This window comes from Lepidochelys kempii, chromosome 25 (genome assembly GCF_965140285.1).
Source record: "Lepidochelys kempii isolate rLepKem1 chromosome 25, rLepKem1.hap1, whole genome shotgun sequence".
NCBI classification, from domain to species: Eukaryota; Metazoa; Chordata; order Testudines; family Cheloniidae; genus Lepidochelys; species Lepidochelys kempii.
In genome coordinates this window covers 3,718,338-3,741,511 of record NC_136404.1, presented here as the reverse complement: position 1 = coordinate 3,741,511, position 23,174 = coordinate 3,718,338, and the positions used below count along the sequence as shown (strand labels likewise).

Genomic DNA, 23,174 nt, shown 5'->3' with positions numbered 1-23,174 from the left:
ATCTTTATTTTCCTTCCAGTTTTTTACTACATGCAAACAAGGAGCCTGAGTACCCTGCTGACTCTGCGGCCAGTCGGACTTTTAGCAGCCCCACCGTGGTTCTGAGGCTAACCTCGGCAAAGCTGTGAGCTGCACAAGGAGAGTGGTTTTCAGTTGTAGCCACAGCTGGAAAGCCGCAGTATGGTGCACGCTGTCATACTTGCAGCCCCCTAGTGTCCCTGTTGTAGCCTAAGGGGGACTCCTGGACTCCCTACCCCTACCGCTAGGCTGCTAAGGTGGCCTCAGAGGGGTCAGCCTGCCTCATGAAAAGGCTTTTCACTTTTAGTCAGGTAAAAGGACACTCCAAAGTGCACCCTGTCCGGGCCTGAGGAGCTGTGTGGGTGGGGACGGGAGGCTCCGCCCCTTGCCCAGGGCCACGGCACCTCCCAGCGCAGCCTTGTACGCGGGAAATAAGAACTGACAGATCCTGCGCGGAGTCAGACGCAGGGTTGCTGGCATCGGGCCACAAAATGGAGGCCAGGTTGTGACTACAATCCCCAGCATGCTCTGCGATAGGGGTTCCCGCCATCCTTGATTCCCCGCCCCCCGCGGCCGCTCCCAGAGCCCAGCCGCCAGCGGCCATCTTGGTGCGGAGACTTCATTTCCCAGGTGGCGCCGCGCAGCGGGGAGGCGGTGGCCTCCGCCATCTTGCCGTTCCCTCCCTCAGTGCGGCTGGATTGAATGAGCCCGCCGCTTGCTTGTCCCGCGAAGCAAGAGCCATGTCGGGCACCCCAAGCCGCGCCGCCCCCGGCGGGACCCCGCTCTCCCCCGCCCGCATCTCCCGGCTGCAGGAGAAGGAGGATCTGCGGCAGCTCAATGACCGCCTGGCCGTCTACATCGACCGGGTGCGGGCGCTGGAGCTGGAGAACGACCGGTTACTGCTGAAGATCTCCGAGAAGGAGGAGGTCACCACCCGGGAGGTAGCGTGGGGAGCGGGACGTGGGGGCCGCCGGGACCCGCCCGCCCTCCTGGAGCCCGGCTGGCGGGGGCTTACCGGAGTGAGGGGCCGGGGGTCTCTGATCTGTCATCCCGCTGGACTGGGGTGGCCCGCCGGGGACACTGGGCGCTGGGGGGTGGTCTCGAAAGAGGGATACGAGAGAGAGATTGCGCCAGTTCTGGGCGCCGCTTGCCTCAGTGGGGGGTAGGCTGCACCCAGCCTGTGGGGGTCTCGCCTAGCGCGGCATCGCGGGGGACGGGGGGTGGGTTGTGGCGGGGCTGCCCGGAGGGGTCTCGCCTAGCGGGGCATCGCGGGGGATGGGGGGGGGCTGTGGCGGGGCTGCCCGGAGGGGTCTCGCCTAGCGGGGCATCGCGGGGGGGTGGGTTGTGGCGGGGCTGCCCGGAGGGGTCTCGCCTAGCGGGGCATCGCGGGGGGGGGCTGTGGCGGGGCTGCCCGGAGGGGTCTCGCCTAGCGGGGCATCGCGGGGGGGTGGGTTGTGGCGGGGCTGCCCGGAGGGGTCTCGCCTAGCGCGGCATCGCGGGGGACGGGGGGGGCTGTGGCGGGAGTGGCTGTTGTGGGGAGGCTGTGGCAGGACTGTGTATTGCCTGGTACCCGAGCTTTACATGTTGCATTTGTTTGGTGGAGTTGATCAACAAGCAAGAGGGAATGAACTTTCTGAAGTCTTTCAAATACCTTTATATTGTAGTAATAGAGATTTGGGCTTTAGTTATGCGATGGTCATATTTGTGATCTCAATAGGGAAGATTTTTGTTAACAGAATGGGAGCTGTGTTAGTCTGTATAAGCAAAAACTATGAGGAGTCCTTGTGGCACCTTAGAGACTAATACATTTATTTGAGCATAAGCTTTTGTGGGCTAAAACCCACTTGTTTTTGTTAACAGAAGTGTCTCTAAAACTACTTATGGGAGGTGATCAGATACAAGGGTCGTAGGTGTGACTGTAAGAACCTAGCTAGATCAGTGAATAGTTGCAAAGTACTCTGTAATGTATAACTAGTGAGACAGGGTCGGGCCAGATGGCTATAGGAGAGTAGTTTTTTTTTTTAAGCAAAAAAGGTATTTTTTTATTTGCATAACACACTTACACATTGCATATGCTGTTTTGTTTTGTAACACAGCAACCAATTACAGTTGTTTTCTCATTAGCTTCAGGGGAGGGAAGTGTTCAAGCTTGCCTGGGCCCAGAGAAGGGGTCTTCCACCCTTCCGAGTTACCTGGTAGTCCAGAGCGAGGGGGCTTCATCGACTCTCAAGGTCTGCCACCCCCTCGAGTTACCTGGTGTCACGCCCGAGTGTCACCAACAATTCCCTCCTCTGAAAGCACCCAACGAAAGGGGCAGGCTATGGGGTAGACAACCGGGGGGGGGGGGGGGGCGGGGCACGTGAACCCAGGTGTGAAAGGACCCCTCTAAGGTGGTGGTGTCTGCAGCAGCTGGGGCTGGGGTCCCTTACTCTCTCCTCCAATCAAAGGCTCAAAACAAAGGGAGCCGGACGGGGACACCAAGCAGAGAACTTCGGACAGCGCCCACCGCTCCTCAAAAGCATCAAGGGAGTTGGTGGACTCCGTCCGGATACGTGAACGGACTGAGGATCAGAAAACGGCCCCACAGTCACAGGAAACTCCATCGGCCAACCTCCTCTCTCTGGTTTTATAGATGGCCATTTTAGCCAGGACCAGGAGGAGGTTAACTAGGAGATCCTGCGATTTTGTGAGGCCACGGATGGGGAGTGCATAAATAAAAAAGTTTGGGCAAAAATGCAACCAAAAACGTAATAAAAGATTTGTGAGGAGCCAGAACAGAGACTGCAGCCTGGCACGCTCCAAATATACGTGTGCCAGGGTTTCCCTCACACCACAAAAGGGACAAGTATCTGGGATGGGGGTGAAATGTGCCAAGTATGTACCCGTGCTCACAGCTCCGTGAAGGAGCCGCCAACTGATGTCTCCGACGGGCCTCGGAACCAAGGTGGAATATAGGCTGGCCCACGGGGGCTGCTCACCCTCCAAAGGTGGCAGAAGGTCTTGCCACTTTGTGTTGGGGCGGGACACTAGGGTGAGGGCGCGAAGGGTGTGGAGCACGAGCATGTATAGATGTTTCCTTGGCGTAGTTTGGAGGCATACCGGCTGCAGTTCATGCAGCCGGCTCGCCATAAAGGGGTGGGGGGGTCGATTGGGTCTACGGGGCAGGGGTCCAATTAAAAGGTCCGGCGGGCCTGGGGTAGAGGGTGGGTGGGGCGTGCCCTCGAGCAGGACCCAATCGAGGTAAGCTGTAGCAGTGGGCGGCAATGCGGCCTTCACCTCCTGAAGTACGCGCCAGGGGGTACGAGGTCTGGAGAGCCCCATGCGCCGAGCGAGCGTCGGGATCCAGCCAGCCTCCCCGGTCGTAGTCCAGGAGGTCTCCGACTCTCGTGACTTCTGCCAGGATCAAGCTCTGGCGCACCGAGCGGGACTCCACCACCTGCACATGGAGCTGGGGTTGTGTAGCAGGGTCTCTGTGAGGAGATCTACCCCCTCGGTGGCCGCCACGGACCTGGTGGTTAAAAACAATTTCCAAGTCCGAAGCAGGTCCTGGTAGAAGACTGGCAGCCCGGAGAGGTCTTGCGGAAGACAGAGATAAAAGAGCTGCTGGTCATATCGGAGCCCTCAGATGCGGCGCAGGATGGCGTGCGCCAGTATGTTCCACGCCGAACTGCCTGCACCATGAAGGAGCCTCCGTAGGGCCTGGAGGCGGAAGACGCAGACCTGAGTGTGCAGACACTTCAGGCCCTGTCCTCCTTCCTTCAGGGGTAGATGAAGAACCCCTACAGGGGCCCAGTGCGTTCCTGACCAAAAGAACCCCAGAATCGATGTCTGGAGGCTGGTCAGGAAACCTGAGGCCGGGACCAGGGTGTTCAGCCAGTACCAGAGCATGGACAGGACTGGTTGATTAAGCACCAGCTCTCTCCCTCGGAGGGAGAGACATCGGAGTAGTCCCGTCCATTTCCGGAGCCGCTCTATCACCCCGCCCTCTAAGTTTTCCCAGTTCTCTGGCGGAGAGGGATGCATGGCAGAAAGGTAAACGCCAAGGTAGAGCAGCGGACCCGCGCTCCATCGGATGCTCTGAAGCCTGGGTGGGAGGGAGCTCACCTGCTGCCAGTCTCCTACCGCCAAGACAGAGCTCTTGACCCAGTTGACCCAGGCGGAGGAGGCTGCCGAATAGATGGCCAAGTCGCCCGGGTCCTGGACCATGAGGAGCACATCATCAGCGTACACAGACAGGACCAGCCGCAGCTCCGGCTCCCGCAGCACCAACCCTGTCAACCTCCTGCGGAGAAGACAGAGGAAGGGCTCAATCGCCAGAGCATACAGCTGGCCCGAGAGGGGGCACTCCTGCCGTACTACTCGCCCGAAGTTGACCGGTTCAGTCAGGGTCCAGTTGAGCTTAACCAGACGCTCTGCAGAAGCGTACATCACCCGGAGAAAACCCACAAACTGGGGTCCGAAGCCAAACGCCTGCAGAGTGCTCAGGAGGTACCCGTGGTCCACCCTATCGAAAGCCTTCTCCTGATCTAGGGACAGGAGGGCGAATGAACAGACAGTCTCTACACCCGAGTTCCAAAAGGTCCTGAACCAGTAGTAGGTTATCAAAGATACTGCGGTCCAGGACGGTGTAGGTCTGATCTGGGTGGATCATGTCCGCCAGCACAGACCCTAGCCGCAGCGAGATTGCTTTCTCTACGATTTTGTAGTCTGTGCTGAGGAGCGAGACGGGACGCCAATTTTGTAAATCGCGGCGGTCCCCCTTCTACAGCAGTAAGGCGAGCATAGCTCGCCTGCACAAAAGAGGGAGGACCCCGCTCTGCAGAGACTCAGCCCAGATGATGACTAGATCTGGGCCGAGGACGTCCCAAAACACGCGGTAGAACTCCACGGTCAGCCCGTCCGTGCCTGGAGACTTATTAGTGGGCATATGACAGAGGGCTTCCGAGAACTCGGCCAGAGTGAGAGGCAACTCTAGTCGGTCTTGGTCGCTCACGCTGACCGTAGGGAGCTCCTCCCAGAGCACTCTGCAAACGCCAGGGTTGGTCAGATCCGGGGAGAAAAGACTTGCGTAGAAGGCTCGGGCCCTCCCACGCATCTCCACCGGTTCCGTGAGGGGGGTGCCGTCTTCTGCCAGGAGGCAGGTGATGTGTTTCTTGGCCCCCCTCGTTTTCTCCAGGGCATAGAAGAAGTGGGAACCACGATCCATCTCCCGAAGGAGGCGGATGCGGGATCGAACAAAGGCGCCCCAGGCCCGACGGGCTTCTCCTGGCACACTCCGCAGAGGAGTGGGTCCTCGGGGCTGGCGGCCAGACGTCTCTCCAGCTCTAAGACCTCCCGTTCCAACTGCTCTATTGCTGCATTTCTCTGTCGGCTGGTGCCCCGGGTGTAGTCGCGGCAGAAAACCCTGGTGCACACCTTCCCCAGGTCCCACCACCGCCGCGCCGAGGGAAAAGCACGCCGCTGCCCTCGCCAGGCCAGCCAGAATTCCAGGAAGGACTCCACGAAGCCCTCATCCTCCAACAGGCTGTTGTTAAAATGCCAATAGGCCGGCCCTGGCCTCTCTGCACAGAGGGAGGCTGTCACGGTGGCTAGATGATGGTCAGAAAATGGGGCCAGCCGAATGCTGGAGGTGTGGGCTCGTGAGAGATGGAAGCGTGATAAATAAATGCGGTCCAACCAGGAGTGGCTCGACCGATGGGCTTCCACCCGGACAAAGGTGAATGTGGAAGTGTCATCAGGGTGGTGATCATGCCAGATGTCCACTAGGGAGTGATGTTCAACTATCTCCCGGAGGGTGTCCCTGGCACCCGGGCTCCGCTCGGTCCCCAAGCAGTCCTGTTCCTTGAGGGTGGTATTAAAGTCTCCTCCCAGGACCAGGCACTCGTGAGAATCTAAGGCGCCGAGGAAGGCGGACACCTGCTGATAGAATCATAGCCGCTCTGGGCCCGATGTCGGGGCATAGACGTTAACGAGGTTAACCATGAGCCCCTCCATACGGACCTGGAGATGCAGCAGGCGACCCGGCATGGCCTCGGCGACCCCTAGCACCTCGGGCCGTAGGTTGGGGGAGAATAGGGTCGCCACTCCAGCCTGTCGAACCGTGGCATGGCTAAAGTAGACCCTGTCCCCCCCACTCCAGCTGTCAACTGTCTTCGGTGGTCAGATCCGTATGGGTCTCCTGCAGGAAAACCGCAGGTCCCAGGTGCTCTCCTTCCTTCGGGAGGGAGGGTACTCTGTGGAGAGCCATCTTACAGCCCTGGGTATTCAACGTTGCGATGGTAAGAGGTGTCATGGGGAGGGTTGGGGGGCTTCTCACTGGCAGGGATGCTCGCATCTCCCAGTGGGCTGCACAGCAGTCCGTGACCCGTCCCGTAGGTGAGTAATTGTTCACGGAAGACGCGGACCCGCCAGTGGGCCGCGGAATCCTGCTTCCCCATCCCTTTACCTTCCCCCATGAGGGCCCTTGTGGCCCGGAGGATTTGAGAAAAGTCACCCCCTCGCTGGAGAGTAAGTTGTACCTTGTTGCAGGAGCCACGGACATCCTGTAAAAACTTCCGCAGCTCTCCTCGCAGCTCATGGGGGGTGGGGTTACAGTTTCCCGGTTATTCCCCAACGGGGCCATTGGGGCAGCCCTGTGGTCCACTAAAACGGACAAGCAGGGTGCGGACCCCCGATGGGGTGCCTGATGGGCTGGAGCTCCTAGGCCCGCCTCAAGCTCTGGGGCGATAGGGGGCAGTGGAGGGAAAGTAGCAGCTCCTAATGGGTCAGGATAGGAGAACACAAAGGCCGCTCCCTGGGGGTCATCAGTTGGGAAAGGGAAGGAGACAGCCCCGGGGGCAGCAATGACACTGCAGGAGGTAAATTGGATAGGGGCAGGAGCAGAGGCGAGGTTCTGGGTTTTGGGAGGCAAGCAGCTGGATGCTGGCGCCTCCCGATCATGCTCAAGGGTTAAGGGGGTGGGGAGGGAGCTCTCAGTGACGCTGGGCGCGCGCTCTGTGGTACATTTAGTGGCCACAGCATCAGGAGGTGGATTATCTTCTGTAGGGCCCCCGCCCGGGAAGGAAGTCGATTGCGCTGCACCAACGGGGGGTGCCCCTGGTGACTCGTGTCCTGGCCGCGTGGCACCGGCTGTCACCTGAGCAGGCTCGGTGGTCGTCAGCGGGGTGCCAACAGCGGCTGGGTTGGTGGAGCAGTCCAGGGGCTCCTCGGAAGTGGGAGCGGAAGCAGCAGTTAAGGGGAGGGAGCATGGGGAAAAGAGGGGTGGAGTCAGGTCACCCAGATCGAGATTTACTGGCAAAAGGTTGTCCTCCCCCTGGGCGACCGGGGTCAGATCTAAGGCCTCGATCTCCTCGAACATGGAGGAGAGGACACTTTCTGCTGCCCCGGGGTTCTCCCCGCCGGCACCTGCCACGACAGTTGCCTTGGGTTTCACGGGGGCTTCGGGTAGTGTCAGGACAGAAGGGGCTTCCTCAAGGGTCTCGGAGGGGAGGGTCGTCGGGCCCCGATATTATGTATATGTAAATGATAGCAGTTATGAAATCTATGAAAAGGTGGTACAGGCTGAGGCCCATGCCCGAGCCGGAGCACAGGTTGCCTATACTGCCCCTGAGAGTGATTGGTTACAAACCTTGTTTTCAGGCTGGGGTTTGTAGTTTTGGCTTGGTGGTTTATTTAGCCTGTTATTGAAACTTCTCTTTCCTGTATTGCTTGTATTAATGGTATTATGCTGTGCAGTATCATGTGTCAGGAGCCCTTTTGCAAAAGTTAATAAGTCATTCTCTTCAGGGCTTTCACAAAGTGCTTATGCAAAGTCCTATTGTAAAGAAATAAGTAGCCCAAGTGAGAAAACTCAGAGCCAAGGCTGTTGAGTGCTCTCAAAGGAGGGAGTAGTTGTTGGGGACACTGGGCATGGCCACTAGGTAACTAGAGGGGATGGAAGACCACGAGTGTCGATGAAGCCCCCTCGCACTAGGCCCAGGTGTCCTTGGCCCCGGCGCCCCCGCCTGGAGGCACTCGCAGCAGTTATGCATAGTAGGCCCAACTGTCCTTGGCGGCCGCCCCCCTGCCTGGAGGCACTTGCAGCAGTTATGCTGAGGATCTGCAACGATATGTTGCAGAGTCAGACTGCCTGAAACTAAACAAGGCCAAACAGGGCAGATATGGAAGAACAATGCTGAATAAAGCAGCTTTATGTATGGTTTAACAGATGGTACAGAGAACAAGGGAACTATCTGGTAACTGGATTGGCTGGCTATATGGATACTTAGGGCAGCTTGCTATTGGATAAGTATGCTGAAGAAAGGATGTATAAAAGCCTGTGTAACTTCCTGCTCTGTGTGCAGGATTTGAGATTCTATTCTCCCTGTAGCTTGTTTGCAGCTGCTTTTCTGCTTCTCCACCCCTTTGTGATTATTGGGTGACGCACACCAGGTAACGAACCCCTGCTGTTGTTCGCCTCTGGCACTGGGTGCCAGCAACAATTTGAAAACTCAGTCTGCTGAATATTATCCTGTTGAAATGGGTGTAACAACATTACATGTTTCAGAGTAGCAGCCGTTTTAGTATGTATTCGCAAAAAGAAAAGGAGGACTTGTGGCACCTTAGAGACTAATCAATTTATTTGAGCATAAGCTTTCGTGAGCTACAGCTCACTTCATCGGATGCATGTGTAATTATGAGATTTTGTTGTATGATTGTTACTGAAATGTTATGATTCTGAGTAGTACCCATAAGCCATTTCCTCAGAGACAAAGATGCACTAGCACACCAGTGAAGTGCTAAAGTGCCATTACCTGCTTAATCAGAGATTTTCCATCAGGGGAGTTGTAAACAGGAAATTTACAATTCGTCTGGAGGACAGTTTGGTGCTTGCATATGCCATGGAACTGCGTGCCCATGTGACCCAGCAAGGATTTTTCCAGTACACAAGGTTTGGAGAATAAGAAGGGGGAGGAAAACACCTCTAGCTACCTCTCCTTCTCTACACCTTATATCGCTCTTCAGGCATTCACTGATGTTATGAGCAGAACACTGAACTACTTATTCCTAGCATATGCGCAACTTCCCTCAGGTGGCACATGACCAGGATTCATCACTGAATTTGGACTGCTGATTGGATCATTACCTTCCTGGGCTGTGTACTGATAAGGAGTGCAATGTACTCAGCTGGGAGTGACTTTGCATGCTGGTGGCTGTGAGTGAGCAGTATCTGGAGGGGTTCGCTGTTGCCTAGCAAAGCAGCGTAAAAGGCATCCCAGGCTGAAGAGCTAACGGGACTCTGCAGTTCCGGTTGCGGCCTGGGGAATGTTGCAGCAAGAGATCAAAGAATATGTGGTTCTACCTCCTGCAGTGCACACAGAAACCACTACAATCTCCCTGTGCATTGGCAAGCTAACCATCATTCTCATTATATATAAACCACGTGATGGACAGTGGCCTCGGCCAGCTCTGCAAATTGCACAGTATCTTGCTGTATTTGTGGGTGACTTCAATAGTCACCACACAATGGGGCTATGCAAACAACATTGCAGGTGAAGAACAGACCAACTGGGTGTTGGCAAAGGGTATGCTCCTCCTTTGTGATTCTAAACAGCACATCACTTTCCATTCCACAGGGTGGGTCAGAGGATACTTTACTGACCTGAGGTTCATCTCTAAAGATGATACAGGGGCACACATGCCTGCATTGTGGATTGTCCTTAATGACTTTCCGAACAGCCAGCACAGACCAGTACTGACCCGTATTGGCATCCTAATCCCAGTTCTCTACTCAAAACCAGCATTGTGCTAGAACTTCAAAAAAGCAGACTGTACCACATTCACAATGACTGCGGACAATACAGTCTCCCACGTTCTCTCCTCTCCCACCCTCCAATGCCAAAGACTTTTGACTGTTTTGCTGCACTCCTAATCTCAGTCACAAAGAACATCCCCTGGGAGACAGGTCACCATATGTTCCTTGCTGGGCTGCAGAGAGCCAGGAGCTCCTCCACAAATATGATGTGTAGGGACCCAGAAATTGGCAAAGCCCTCCTGGTGTCGCTGCATGCAGCAAGGCAGAAATGGTGGTTTGAATGTGTAGAAGGTCTAAACTTCACACACTGGAGCAGACACACTTGTAACCTGCTGAGACAGTTGCGGGCTACAAATACCACACATGCCACCACGCTGCAGGTGAAAATCATAGAATCATAGAATATCAGGGTTGGAAGGGACCCCAGAAGGTCATCTAGTCCAACCCCCTGCTCGAAGCAGGACCAATTTCCAGTTAAATCATCCCAGCCAGGGCTTTGTCAAGCCTGACCTTAAAAACCTCTAAGGAAGGAGATTCTACCACCTCCCTAGGTAACGCATTCCAGTGTTTCACCACCCTCTTAGTGAAAACGTTTTTCCTAATATCCAATCTAAACCTCCCCCATTGCAACTTGAGACCATTACTCCTTGTTCTGTCATCTGCTACCACTGAGAACAGTCTGGATCCATCCTCTTTGGAACCCCCTTTCAGATAGTTGAAAGCAGCTATCAAATCCCCCCTCATTCTTCTCTTCTGCAGGCTAAACAATTCCAGCTCCCTCAGCCTCTCCTCATAACTCATGTGTTCCAGTCCCCTAATCATTTTTGTTGCCCTTCGCTGGACTCTCTCCAATTTATCCACATCCTTCTTGAAGTGTGGGGCCCAAAACTGGACACAGTACTCCAGATGAGGCCTCACCAATGTTGAATAGAGGGGAACGATCACGTCCCTCGATCTGCTCGCTATGCCCCTACTTATACATCCCCAAATGCCATTGGCCTTCTTGGCAACAAGGGCACACTGCTGACTCATATCCAGCTTCTCGTCCACTGTCACCCCTAGGTCCTTTTCGGCAGAACTGCTGCCTAGCCATTCGGTCCCTAGTCTGTAGCTGTGCATTGGGTTCTTCCGTCCTAAGTGCAGGACCCTGCACTTATCCTTATTGAACCTCATCAGATTCCTTTTGGCCCAATCTTCCAATTTGTCTAGGTCCTTCTGTATCCTATCCCTCCCCTCCAGCGTATCTACCACTCCTCTCAGTTTAGTATCATCCGCAAATTTGCTGAGTGCAATCCACACCATCGTCCAGATCATTTATGAAGATATTGAATAAAACCGGCCCCAGGACCGACCCTTGGGGCACTCCACTTGATACCGGCTGCCAACTAGACATGGAGCCATTGATCACTACCCGTTGAGCCCGACAATCTAGCCAGCTTTCTACCCACCTTATAGTGCATTCATCCAGCCCATACTTCCTTAACTTGCTGACAAGAATACTGTGGGAGACCGTGTCAAAAGCTTTGCTAAAGTCAAGAAACAATACATCCACTGCTTTCCCTTCATCCACAGAACCAGTAATCTCATCATAAAAGGCGATTAGATTAGTCAGGCATGACCTTCCCTTGGTGAATCCATGCTGGCTGTTCCTGATCACTTTCCTCTCATGCAAGTGCTTCAGGATTGATTCTTTGAGGACCTGCTCCATGATTTTTCCAGGGACTGAGGTGAGGCTGACTGGCCTGTAGTTCCCAGGATCCTCCTTCTTCCCTTTTTTAAAGATTGGCACTACATTAGCCTTTTTCCAGTCATCCGGGACTTCTCCGGTTCGCCACGAGTTTTCAAAGATAATGGCCAATGGCTCTGCAATCACAGCCGCCAATTCCTTCAGCACTCTCGGCTGCAACTCGTCCGGCCCCATGGACTTGTGCACGTCCAGCTTTTCTAAATAGTCCCTAACCACCTCTATCTCCACAGAGGGCTGGCCATCTCTTCCCCATTTTGTGATGCCCAGCGCAGCAGTCTGGGAGCTGACCTTGTTAGTGAAAACAGAGGCAAAAAAAGCATTGAGTACATTAGCTTTTTCCACATCCTCTGTCACTAGGTTGCCTCCCTCATTCAGTAAGGGGCCCACACATTCCTTGGCTTTCTTCTTGTTGCCAACATACCTGAAGAAACCCTTCTTGTTACTCTTGACATCTCTGGCTAGCTGCAGCTCCAGGTGCGATTTGGCCCTCCTGATAACATTCCTACATGCCCGAGCAATATTTTTATACTCTTCCCTGGTCATATGTCCAACCTTCCACTTCTTGTAAGCTTCTTTTTTATGTTTAAGATCCCCTAGGATTTCACCATTAAGCCAAGCTGGTCGCCTGCCATATTTACTATTCTTTCGACTCATTGGGATGGTTTGTCCCTGTAACCTCAACAGGGATTCCTTGAAATACAGCCAGCTCTCCTGGACTCCTTTCCCTTCAAGTTAGTCCCCCAGGGGATCCTGGCCATCCGTTCCCTGAGGGAGTCGAAGTCTGCTTTCCTGAAGTCCAGGGTCCGTATCCTGCTGCTTACCTTTCTTCCCTGCGTCAGGATCCTGAACTCAACCAACTCATGGTCACTGCCTCCCAGATTCCCATCCACTTTTGCTTCCCCCACTAATTCTACCCGGTTTGTGAGCAGCAGGTCAAGAAAAGCGCCCCCCCAGTTGGCTCCTCTAGCACTTGCGCCAGGAAATTGTCCCCTACGCTTTCCAAAAACTTCCTGGATTGTCTATGCACCGCTGTATTGCTCTCCCAGCAGATATCAGGAAAATTAAAGTCACCCATGAGAATCAGGGCATGCGATCTAGTAGCTTCCGTGAGCTGCCGGAAGAAAGCCTCATCCCCCTCATCCCCCTGGTCCGGTGGTCTATAGCAGACTCCCACCACTACATCACTCTTGTTGCACACACTTCTAAACTTAATCCAGAGACACTCAGGTTTTTCTGCAGTTTCGTACCGGAGCTCTGAGCAGTCATACTGCTCCCTTACATACAGTGCTACTTCAGTGCTAAAATACATACATACAGTGCTAAAATCGGTGCTATCGCTGCTAAACTTTTGTGGCTGTCAAAACAATTAGTGGACAAACAGTACCACAGCATCAGCTTGGGCAGGTGATGTCCATATGTATTCGTGTCCCAAAGAACCATTCACAGGTGAGGAGATTGATGCAGCCACTGTAGCCACAAAATTGGGAAAAGCAGCAGGAAAAGATGTCTGTTCTGAGTTCCTATATAATCTGGGTCTGCTGGTATGGAAATGTATGAAGCAGATTTTCACCAACATCCTGTAGACTGGTGAAATCCCTGGTGTGTGGTGAGAAGCCACTGTCATTGCACTTCTAAAGCCTGGAAAACCTGCAGATCACCCTTCTAGTTACAGGCTAATCTCCCTTTTGAGCACAAAGTGATGGAGTGTATGATTCTGAACCGAATGGGGCCCACTGTGGATGCCAGCCACCTCAAGAAAGAAGCCTCTAAAGTGAAGACTTGCATCAACATGATTCAGAAGTTAACTGGAACCAGCTGGGAATCAACAGGCCTGGTGCTACAAACTTTGGCCTTGGCCATGGTGTATTTAGTTGCAGAGTACTGTGCATTTTTGTGGACAAGAAGATGCCATAACGAACTTGTCCAATTCAGCTGTCTTTACACATGTGAATCATCATGGGAACTTTTAAAATCAACACTTCTATTATGGGTTTCTGTATTAGCTGAAGTTTGTGTTTTGCTATCTGTCAAGATATAGCCATAGCATGAGAACGTAAATGTGCTGAAGACTGCCTAGACCTCTCTATCTGGGTAGCTATGGATAACATACCCCAATAATGCCTGAAATCACAAAAACAGTTATGGACCACATGTGACTTCTTCATGTCTCTGGATCCAGCCAGGGAATGGGAAAGTGTGTGGGCATCATCTACTGACACAGTAATCCCAGGATACAAAATATATAGGAATGACAGAGTAGATCATGAAAGCATAGAGTCAAACTATCACAGAATCCAGATATGGATAGAAAATACATGCTTGAATAAGACTGTAACAGTAGGAATATACTACTGAAGACCTGACCAGGATGGTGATTGTGAAATGCTCCAGGAAATTAGTGGCTATAAAAATAGAAAACGCAATTGAAATCCCCCATTATTGGTATCCCCATATTGACTGGGTACATGTCACATCAGGAAGGGATGCAGAGACAAAATTTCTAGACACCATAAATGACTGTTGCTTGGAACAGCTAGTCCCAGAACCGACAAGGGGAAGAGGCAATTCTTTATTTAGTCCTAAGTGATGCAGAGAATCCTGATCCAACGGGTGAATGTAACTGAATCACTCGGTAATAGCGACCATAATAGAATTAGTTGTAAAATCCATGTGTGTGGGAAATTACCACAGTAGCATTTAACTTCAGAAAGAGGAACTACACAAAAATGAGGAAGCTAGTTAAAAGGAACACTCATAAAAATGCCTGCAAGCTGCATGGAAACTTCTTAACACCATAATAGAGGCTCAAATGAAACACATGTCCCAAATTTAAAAACCTAGCAAAAGGACCCAAAAGGTGCCACCATGACTAATCAAAGTAAAAGAAGCAGAGGCAAAAAGACATCTTTTTTTAAAACCTGGAAGTTAAATCCTACTCAATTTTTTTTTTTTAATTTAAAGTCAGAAGAGACTATCAGTACTGCCACCAGGGGTTTTTCCTGCAACCATGACAGCCTCCTGGGCAGAGATGGGGGCGGGGGGGGCAAAGCAGCGGCCCTCCCTGCAGCAACCAGGGGCTCTGGTGGCAGCAGGCTTCATTCCCTCCTCACCCCCCCTTCCCCCCCGCAGCTTCGGGCTGTGGGCTCCAGCCCCCTGGAATGGTGGAACTCCAGGTTTCAGCCCTCTCTGCGTGTGCCGCCAGCCTCCCCCCCCCTCCAGCTGTGGAGCTCCCGCTCTGGGCTTCAGGAGGACTGGCGTTACTGGGTGCTGTCATCAAGAGGCAAGGAGTGGGGTGAGCCTGGGGTTTGAGGCTGCAGAAGGGAGTTGGGGCAGTGGTGGTGGTGGTGGGCAATGGGGAGCCTTGGGGACCAGAGGCGATGGATGGGTGGTGGGCCAGGGGAGGCAGCAGGGACCAGGGGCACCAAAATAGAACTTTAAATTTTTATTATTGAGTCTACCAAAAAACCCCACTGATTTGGACATGTATATGTGCATATTAATTTGCTTTTCCTAAAGTTAATCAAGCGTATTAGGAAAATGTCTGTCCACCAGCAAAAATTGGTGGCTGCACTCTGAGACCACCAAAAATTTTGTGAGAACCTGACCTCCTGCACATGACAGGCCACAGAACCTCACCCACGCATTACTGTAATAGACCCCAACCTCTGGCTGAGTTACTGAAGTTCTCAAATCATGGTTTAAAGACATCAGGTTACAGCGAATTCACTACTTATATTAGTTTAAACGTGCAAGTGACCTGTGTCCCATGCTGCAGAGGATGGCAGAGAATCTGGGGTTTTCTGCCTATCTGATCTGGGGAAAATTCTTTCCCAACTCCAAATATGGCGATCAGTTAAATCCCGAGCATGTGAGGAAAATAGAAAGGAGCATAAACTTTGGCAAGTCAAGTGTAAAAGTATAATTAGGTAGGCCAAAAGAGAATTTGAAGAGTAGCTAGCAAAAGATTCAAACCTACAGCAAAAAAAAATTAGTACATCTGAAGCAGGAAGCCTACCGAACAATCAGTGGGGCCACTTGACTTTCAAGGTGCTAAAGGAGCAATGAAGGAAGACAAGGCTGTTGGGGAGAATCTAAAATTCTTTGCATTGGTCTTCAGAGTAGAGAATGTGAGAGAGTTTCATAGCAGAGCCATTCTTTTTAAGGGTAGGCTCTTTAGGACCAGGCTGAGGTGTCAATACAGGAGATTTTTGAAACAAATTGATAAAATAAACAGTAATAAATCACCAGGATCAGATGGTATTCACCCAAGCGTTCTGAAGGAACTCAAATATGAAATTGGGTAACTACTAAGTGTGGTATATAACCTATCAGTTAAATCAACTTCTGTACCAGAAGACTGGAGCATAGCTAATAAGACACCAGTTTTTTAAAAAGGCTTCAGAGGTGATCCTGGCAATTACAGGCTGGTAAGCCAAACTTTAGTACCAGGAAAATTAGTAGAAACTATGGTAAAGAACAGAATTCAGACACCTAGATTAATACAGTTTACTGGAGAAATGTCAACATGGCTTTGGTAAGGTATGATTTACCTTTACAAATCTATGATGATTCTTTGAAGGGGGTCAACAATCATGTAGACAAGGGTGATCCAGTAGATATAGTGTACTTGGACTTGCAGAAAGCCTTTGAGAAGGTCCCTCACCAAAGGCTCTTAAGGAAAGTAAGCAGTCATGGTAAAAGAGGGGAAGATCCTCTGATGGATCAGCAACTAGTTAAGACAGGAAACAAAGGAGAGGAATAAATGGTCAGTTTTCAGAATGGAGAGAGGTTTAATATAAACATAACTGATCTGGAAAGGGGGTAAACTGAAGTGGCAAAATTTGCAGACAGTGAAATCCAAAGCAGACTGTGAAGAGTTACTAAGGGATCTCACAAAACTGGGTGAGTGGACAAGAAAATGGCAGATAAAATTCAATGTTGATAAATGCAAAGTAATACACATTTAAAAGCATACATATGATGATGGTGTCTATATTAGCTGTTACCACTCAAAGAGATCTTGAAGTTCTTGTGGATAATTCTCTGAAAACACCTGTCGTGTTGTCAAAAAAGCTAAATAATACTAGGAAAGCAATAGATAAAAAGAGAAAATATCATCATGCTGCTATATAAATCCATGGGATGCCCACACCTTGAATACTGCATGCGATTCTTGTTACCCTATTTCAAAAAAGATATACAGTAGAACCTCAGAGTTATGGACACTGCGGGAATGGAGGTTGTCCATAACTCTGAACAAAACGCAGCTCTGGCTCCAGCAGTTCACACTCTGGGCCAGGTTTCAGAGGCAACTAAACAGCTTCCTTGCAGGCAGCTTCTTTCCCTGGCCTGGGCAAGGTTGTTTCCCTCCTGGCTGGGAGGGGTGGTGGTGAAAACAGCACGTCACCCTCCCGGTGGTGTGGGGGTGAAAACAGCACCCATGGCTTACAAGAAAGTAGTGCATACCCCAGTGCTGCTCTTGCTCTGGTTGCCTTGGGCTGGCAGTGGGGGCTCACAGCTTTGTCTGCAAATCTCAGCAACCTCCTAGCTGTAAGTGAGCGCCCCGTGCATGGAGGTGGAGGTAGGGTGGGGATAGGCAGCCCAGATGTGCTTATCTTTAAGGTGCAATACAAGCACAGTATGGTATTTGCTGTTTTTCTGTCTGCGCTCCTGCCTGATTGGTTACTTCTGGTTTCACATGGTGTCTGGTTAACCGGTCGGTCATTAACTCATGTTCATATTTTTGAGGTTCTGTTAGAATTGGAAAAGGTACAAAGAAGGGCAACAAAGATGACTCAGGCTATAGAACAGCTTCCATATGAGGACAGATTAAAAAGAATCATAGAATATCAGGGTTGGAAGGGACCTCAGGAGGTCATCTAGTTCAACCCCCTGCTCAAAAGCAGGACCAATCCCCAATTAAATCATCCCAGCCAGGGCTCTGTCAAGCCTGACCTTAAAAACTTCTAAGGAAGGAGATTCCACCACCTCCCTAGGCAACGCATTTCAGTGTTTCACCACCCTCCTAGTGAAAAAGTTTTTCCTAATATCCAACCTAAACCTCCCCCACTGCAATTTGAGACCACTACTCCTTGTCCTGTCATCTTCCACCACTGAGAATAGTCTAGAACCATCCTCTCTGGAACCACCTCTCAGGTAGTTGAAAGCGGCTTTCAAATCCCCCCCCATTCTTCTCTTCTGCAGACTAAACAATCCCAGTTCCCTCAGCCTCTCCTCATAAGTCATGTGTTCCAGACCCCTAATCATTTTTGTTGCCCTTCACTGGACTCTTTCCAATTTATCCACATCCTTCTTGTAGTGTGGGGCCCAAAACTGGACACAGTACTCCAGATGAGGCCTCACCAATGTTGAATAGAGGGGGACGATCACGTCCCTCGATCTGCTCGCTATGCCCCTACTTATACATGCCATTGGCCTTCTTGGCAACAAGGGCACACTGCTGACTCATATCCAGCTTCTCGTCCACTGTCACCCCTAGGTCCTTTTCGGCAGAACTGCTGCCTAGCCATTCGGTCCCTAGTCTGTAGCTGTGCATTGGGTTCTTCCATCCTAAGTGCAGGACCCTGCACTTATCCTTATTGAACCTCATCAGATTTCTTTTGGCCCAATCCTCCAATTTGTCTAGGTCCCTCTGTATCCTATCCCTGCCCTCCAGCATATCTACCACTCCTCCCAGTTTAGTATCATCCGCAAATTTGCTGAGAGTGCAATCCACACCATCGTCCAGATCATTTATGAAGATATTGAACAAAACCGGTCCCAGGACCGACCCCTGGGGCACTCCACTTGACACCGGCTGCCAACTAGACATGGAGCCATTGATCACTACCCATTGAGCCCGACAATCTAGCCAACTTTCTACCCACCTTATAGTGCATTCATCCAGCCCGAACTTCTTTAACTTGCTGACAAGAATACTGTGGGAGACCATGTCAAAAGCTTTGCTAAAGTCAAGAAACAATACATCCACTGCTTTCCCTTCATCCACAAAACCAGTAATCTCATCATAGAAGGCGATTAGATTAGTCAGGCATGACCTTCCTTTGGTGAATCCATGCTGACTGTTCCTGATCACTTTCCTCTCATGCAAGTGCTTCAGGATTGATTCTTTGAGGACCTGCTCCATGATTTTTCCAGGGACTGAGGTGAGGCTGACTGGCCTGTAGTTCCCAGGATCCTCCTTCTTCCCTTTTTTAAAGATTGGCACTACATTAGCCTTTTTCCAGTCATCCGGGACTTCCCCCGTTCGCCACGAGTTTTCAAAGATAAAGACTGGGACTGGTCAGCTTGGAAAAGAGATGACTAAGGGGGGAATATAATAGAGATCTATAAAATCATGAATGTTGTGGAGAAAATGAATAGGGAAGTGTTATTTACTTCTTCCCATAACACAAGAACTAGGGATCAGCCAATGAAATTAATGTGGAGCAAGTTTAAAACAAAGGGAAGTTCTATTTCACACAATACACAGTCAACCCTTGGAACTCGTCAGTGAATGTTTTGAAGTCCACAACTATATAACAGGGTTCAAAAAGAATTAGGTAAGCTTGTGGAGAATAGGTCCATCAATGGCTACTAGCCAAGATGGTTAGGGCCCCACACTCTGGGTGTCCCTAGTTTGTGACTGCCAGAAGTTGGGAGTGGACAACAGGGGATGGATCACTTGATAATTTGCCTGTTCTGTTCATTCCCTCTGAAGCACCTGGCGTTGGCTACTGTTGGAAGACAGGATATTGGGCTAGATGGACCATTGGTCTGATCCAGTATTGCTGTTATGTCCCAAACAGGTACATTTTTACTGATGTGACAAACTTCCCTCCCAGTTTCAACTTGCCATGCAGACTTCGGACCACGTTGAACCACATCCAAACAAACCATGGAAGATGCAGCTACTTGATGCACAAGTGGAAAATCAGAGTCGTCTTCATGGAACTGTGGGGAGAACGTGGAAACCATTGAACACATCATAATGCAGATTCAAAGATGAACTGAATGATGTCCACTATGTTATAGAGGAGGCCTTGAAATGGCTTATGGACCTACAACTGCATCTATAGAATGTTGTTCTGCAGATGCCATATGTGAGAGAGAGGGACTGTTAACTTGTCTGTGCAGTCACTGGAAGTGCACCGTGTCCTTGTTCCCATACCTAAAATGTGTGTTCCTCCTCACTTGATCTTCAAAGTTAATAAAAACTGATTTCTGATAACACATTTAAGCTATAAATTACCAATCCTGGTGAATGAGAGAAGCTTTCAAGCCACACAAAGCTCATCTTCAGGTCTGGGAAAGGTACTCCCAGCTTCACAGCAAAATGCAAGGTGGAACAGATTGTTTAGCATAAGTAGTTAGCGCACATTGTAATTGACCATTCAAGATGGAACAATTATTTAGTATATATAATTTTCTCACCCACCATGTCTCTCTAACACAGTGGTTCTCAAACTTTTGCATTGGTGACCCCTTTCACACAGCAAACCTGAGTGCGACCCACTCCCCCTTTATAAATTAAAACCCTTTTTTATATTTAACACTATTATAAATGCTGGAGGCAAAGTGGGATTTGGGGGAGGAAGCGGATAGCTCATGACCCCCTGAGGGGTCATGATCCCTGGTTTGAGAACCCCTGGTCTAATATCCTGGGACTGACACAGCTACAGTTACGCTGTATACAGTCCTGGTGAAAACTTCCTGGTGTAATACATGGTTGTGCACAGACTATATAAAGGCCTTACTCAAATTTTGGAGTATGTCTGTGCTTCGTTCCTTCTTTGTGTGGTGTCTAGAAAATGAACTTGAACACCTTAATATCCGTATTCTGCTTGATTTGTCCCTGAGTTGGTCCACCTCCCTCTTGTTGTTCCTCTTCTGTGACATCTTGATCCTAAAGCATGCTTTGACATTGGCTGGGATCTCTCCAGCTGTTCTGTGGCCTTTCAACTGTCAATGAATACAAAGACAGGGTAATTAACCTCATTTGAAACTGGTTAAATAGGCATTTGTTTCTTATGAGACATACTGTTAAAGCTGATGCTGCCTATAGCTCTTGTTGAAGTAAGTCTTAACTAAAATAATGTAGCTACCATGATTGAAGTCCCAAGCACAAGACTCTTCAGGAGAATGTGAAATAAAATTATTTATACAGCTACAAGTTTGTCATGGCAGGGGGGGAAAAGCTCCCAAAGCATAATTTTCCTGTTTTGTCTGTGACACTCTTGTATCGGTCACTCAGCCGCAATGGTGACAGGTTTCAGAGTGGTAGCCGTGTTAGTCTGTATCAGCAAAAAGAACGAGGAGTACTTGTAACACCTGAGAGACTAACAGATTTATTTGGGCATAAGTTTATGCCCAATGTGACAAAGTTCCTGCTCTACCTTGGTGGGTCTTGCGCTTATTGGCGAATTTGCTCGCCTTGGAGCTTCACAGCAGCCCTCAGCTTGGCTGTTTTTCTGAATTCACAGTCCAGGTCGACTCCTCCTGTGTCTGACCAGGAGTTGGGAGGATTTGGGGGGAACCCGGGCCCGCCCTCTACTCCGGGTTCCAGCCCAGGGCCCTGTGGAATGCAGCTGTCTAGACTGCCTCCTGGAACAGCTGTGTGACAGCTACAACTCCCTGGGCTACTTCCCCATGGCCTCCTCCCAACACCTTCTTTAGCCTCACCATAGGACCTTCCTCCTGGTGTCTGATAATGCTTGTACACCTCAGTCCTCCAACAGTCCGCATTCTCACTCTCAGCTCCTAGTGCCTCTTGCTCCCAGCTCCTCACACGCACACCACAAACTGAAGTGAGCTCCTTTTTAAAACCCAGGTGCCTTGATTAGCCTTCCTTAATTGATTCTAGCAGCTTCTTGAATGGCTGCAGGTGTTCTAATCAACCTGTCTTAATGGTCTCCAGAAGGTTCCTGATGGTTCTGGAACCTTCCCTGTTGGGAAACGGAACGTCTTTTGCTTGCTCCTCAGCTATCTGCTTTCTGTTCTTTCCTAAAGCCCCCTGGCCCGGATTTTTCTTACTTTTTGCACCTGCCTTAGTTCCCCGCCGACCGGGCCAGACGCTTTTTTTGTTTTCTTTTCATTTTTTGTGTCTTTTTTCCTGTCTACGTGCTTCGGCCCTTAGCTTGCCAGCACCCGCTCCCCCCATGCCTGCTTTCGGGTGCAGCTACTTGCCTCAGCTGAGCCCCCGGAGGAGGGGGGGGAAGATTGCCGATTTGCTGTCCGGAGGGGGGAGTGGAAACCCCCAGACCCAGCCGTTTTGCCAGCAGCTCGGACTTTACAACATTCTTAACATGCCGGAAGCCTTGGAACACAGCCAACACAGCCGGAGAAGAAGATTTCAGCAGACAGAAGAAATAATTCAGAAGAGCTATAAATCATTGTGAAGGGGCCGTAAGACTGAGTAATTTTCTGAATTATACTCTCGTGGGGGGGAGTTTGACTGTGATTACTTGCGTTTGTGGCGGCACAGGGGGTGTGGCGTGGAGATCCCCACCCGCGATCCATCGGTGCCCCTACCCCCCCATCGTTATTACAACTGTCACGGCCCCCCCGCCGTCTGTCCCTGCTGGCAACCTGCCATCTCCTTTCGGATCCAGCTGTTCGCTTTGAACTTTGCCTTCCGGACCGGACATAATAGCCGACCAACCGAGACTCTTTGGACAAACGTGTGTGGGTCTGCACCCCCCCCCCCGGATTGCTTATCCCACAACTTGCCCCTATTACCGGACCCTGTTTTTGTTTTTCCCCCCCTCCCCGCCCGCAGCCTAGCGGAAGGAGGGGCTACTCTGCTTCTCCCCTCCCCCCTCCTCCTTCCGGTGTCTCCCTGTCTCTCCCTGCTCACAATGGCGGGGAACGAGAGGGGCGAGACTGCTTCAACAAAATTAGTTGTCCCTCCCCCACCACCACCCCTGCCCGACCCCCAAGGTCCCCCCCGCCACTGCTGCTGCTGCTGCACCCACCGCCCACCCAGATTCTAGGAAACCCCCCCCCCTCCGGTTCGCCGGAAGGGCCAGGGCGGGTGGAAAGGAAAGGGCCCCGCTAAAACCACTGAGCCCTCCATGGCAGGGGCTGCCCCCACCGCTGTGGCCTCGTCATCAACCGTGGCGCCCCTCCCTGCATTTCCCTCCACCAGCTCTGCGATTGTCCCTCTGTCGGCCCCCAGGACGTATGCCCGGGCGGCAGCAGGCTCCCCCCTGCCTGCTGCCTCGTCATCTCGCCCGCCTCCGCCACCATCACCAGCGGCCGAGGCCCTTTCCCCGCCTTGACCAGGAAGCATGGCGTCCGTTGCCTCCTGGTGCCCGCCTCGCCCCACGTGGAGACATACGTGCAGGTGTTGGCGAAGGTGGTAGGACCCACGGCTATTGTGGCGGCCTCCAAGATGTATGGGAAGGTCGTTTTCTTCTTAGCCTCGGAGGATGCCGCCCAGGAGGCGGTAAAGAGGGGCCTGACGGTAGGGGGGGTGTTTGTCCCCCTAGAACCGTTAGAAGACCTGGGCGTTCGCCTCGTCCTTACCTCCGTTCCTCCCTTCTTACCCATTGCTGCCCTGTTACCCGCTCTTTCCACCCTGGGGAAACTTGTCTCTGTCATTAGCCCTCTCCCGTT

The 23,174-nt window shown here is 51.4% G+C and overlaps 1 protein-coding gene across 1 annotated transcript in view; it reads left to right on the top strand.

The window, feature by feature from the left end:
• The first annotated feature begins 656 nt into the window (after nt 1-656).
• LMNB2 (lamin B2) overlaps nt 657-23,174 on the top strand; it is a 107,621-nt gene continuing 85,103 nt past the window's right edge. The window contains exon 1 of the mRNA XM_073324001.1: nt 657-959. Within this exon, the coding sequence (XP_073180102.1) occupies nt 759-959 (201 nt within the window). The 5' untranslated portion in view covers nt 657-758. The remainder of the gene's footprint in view (nt 960-23,174) is intronic.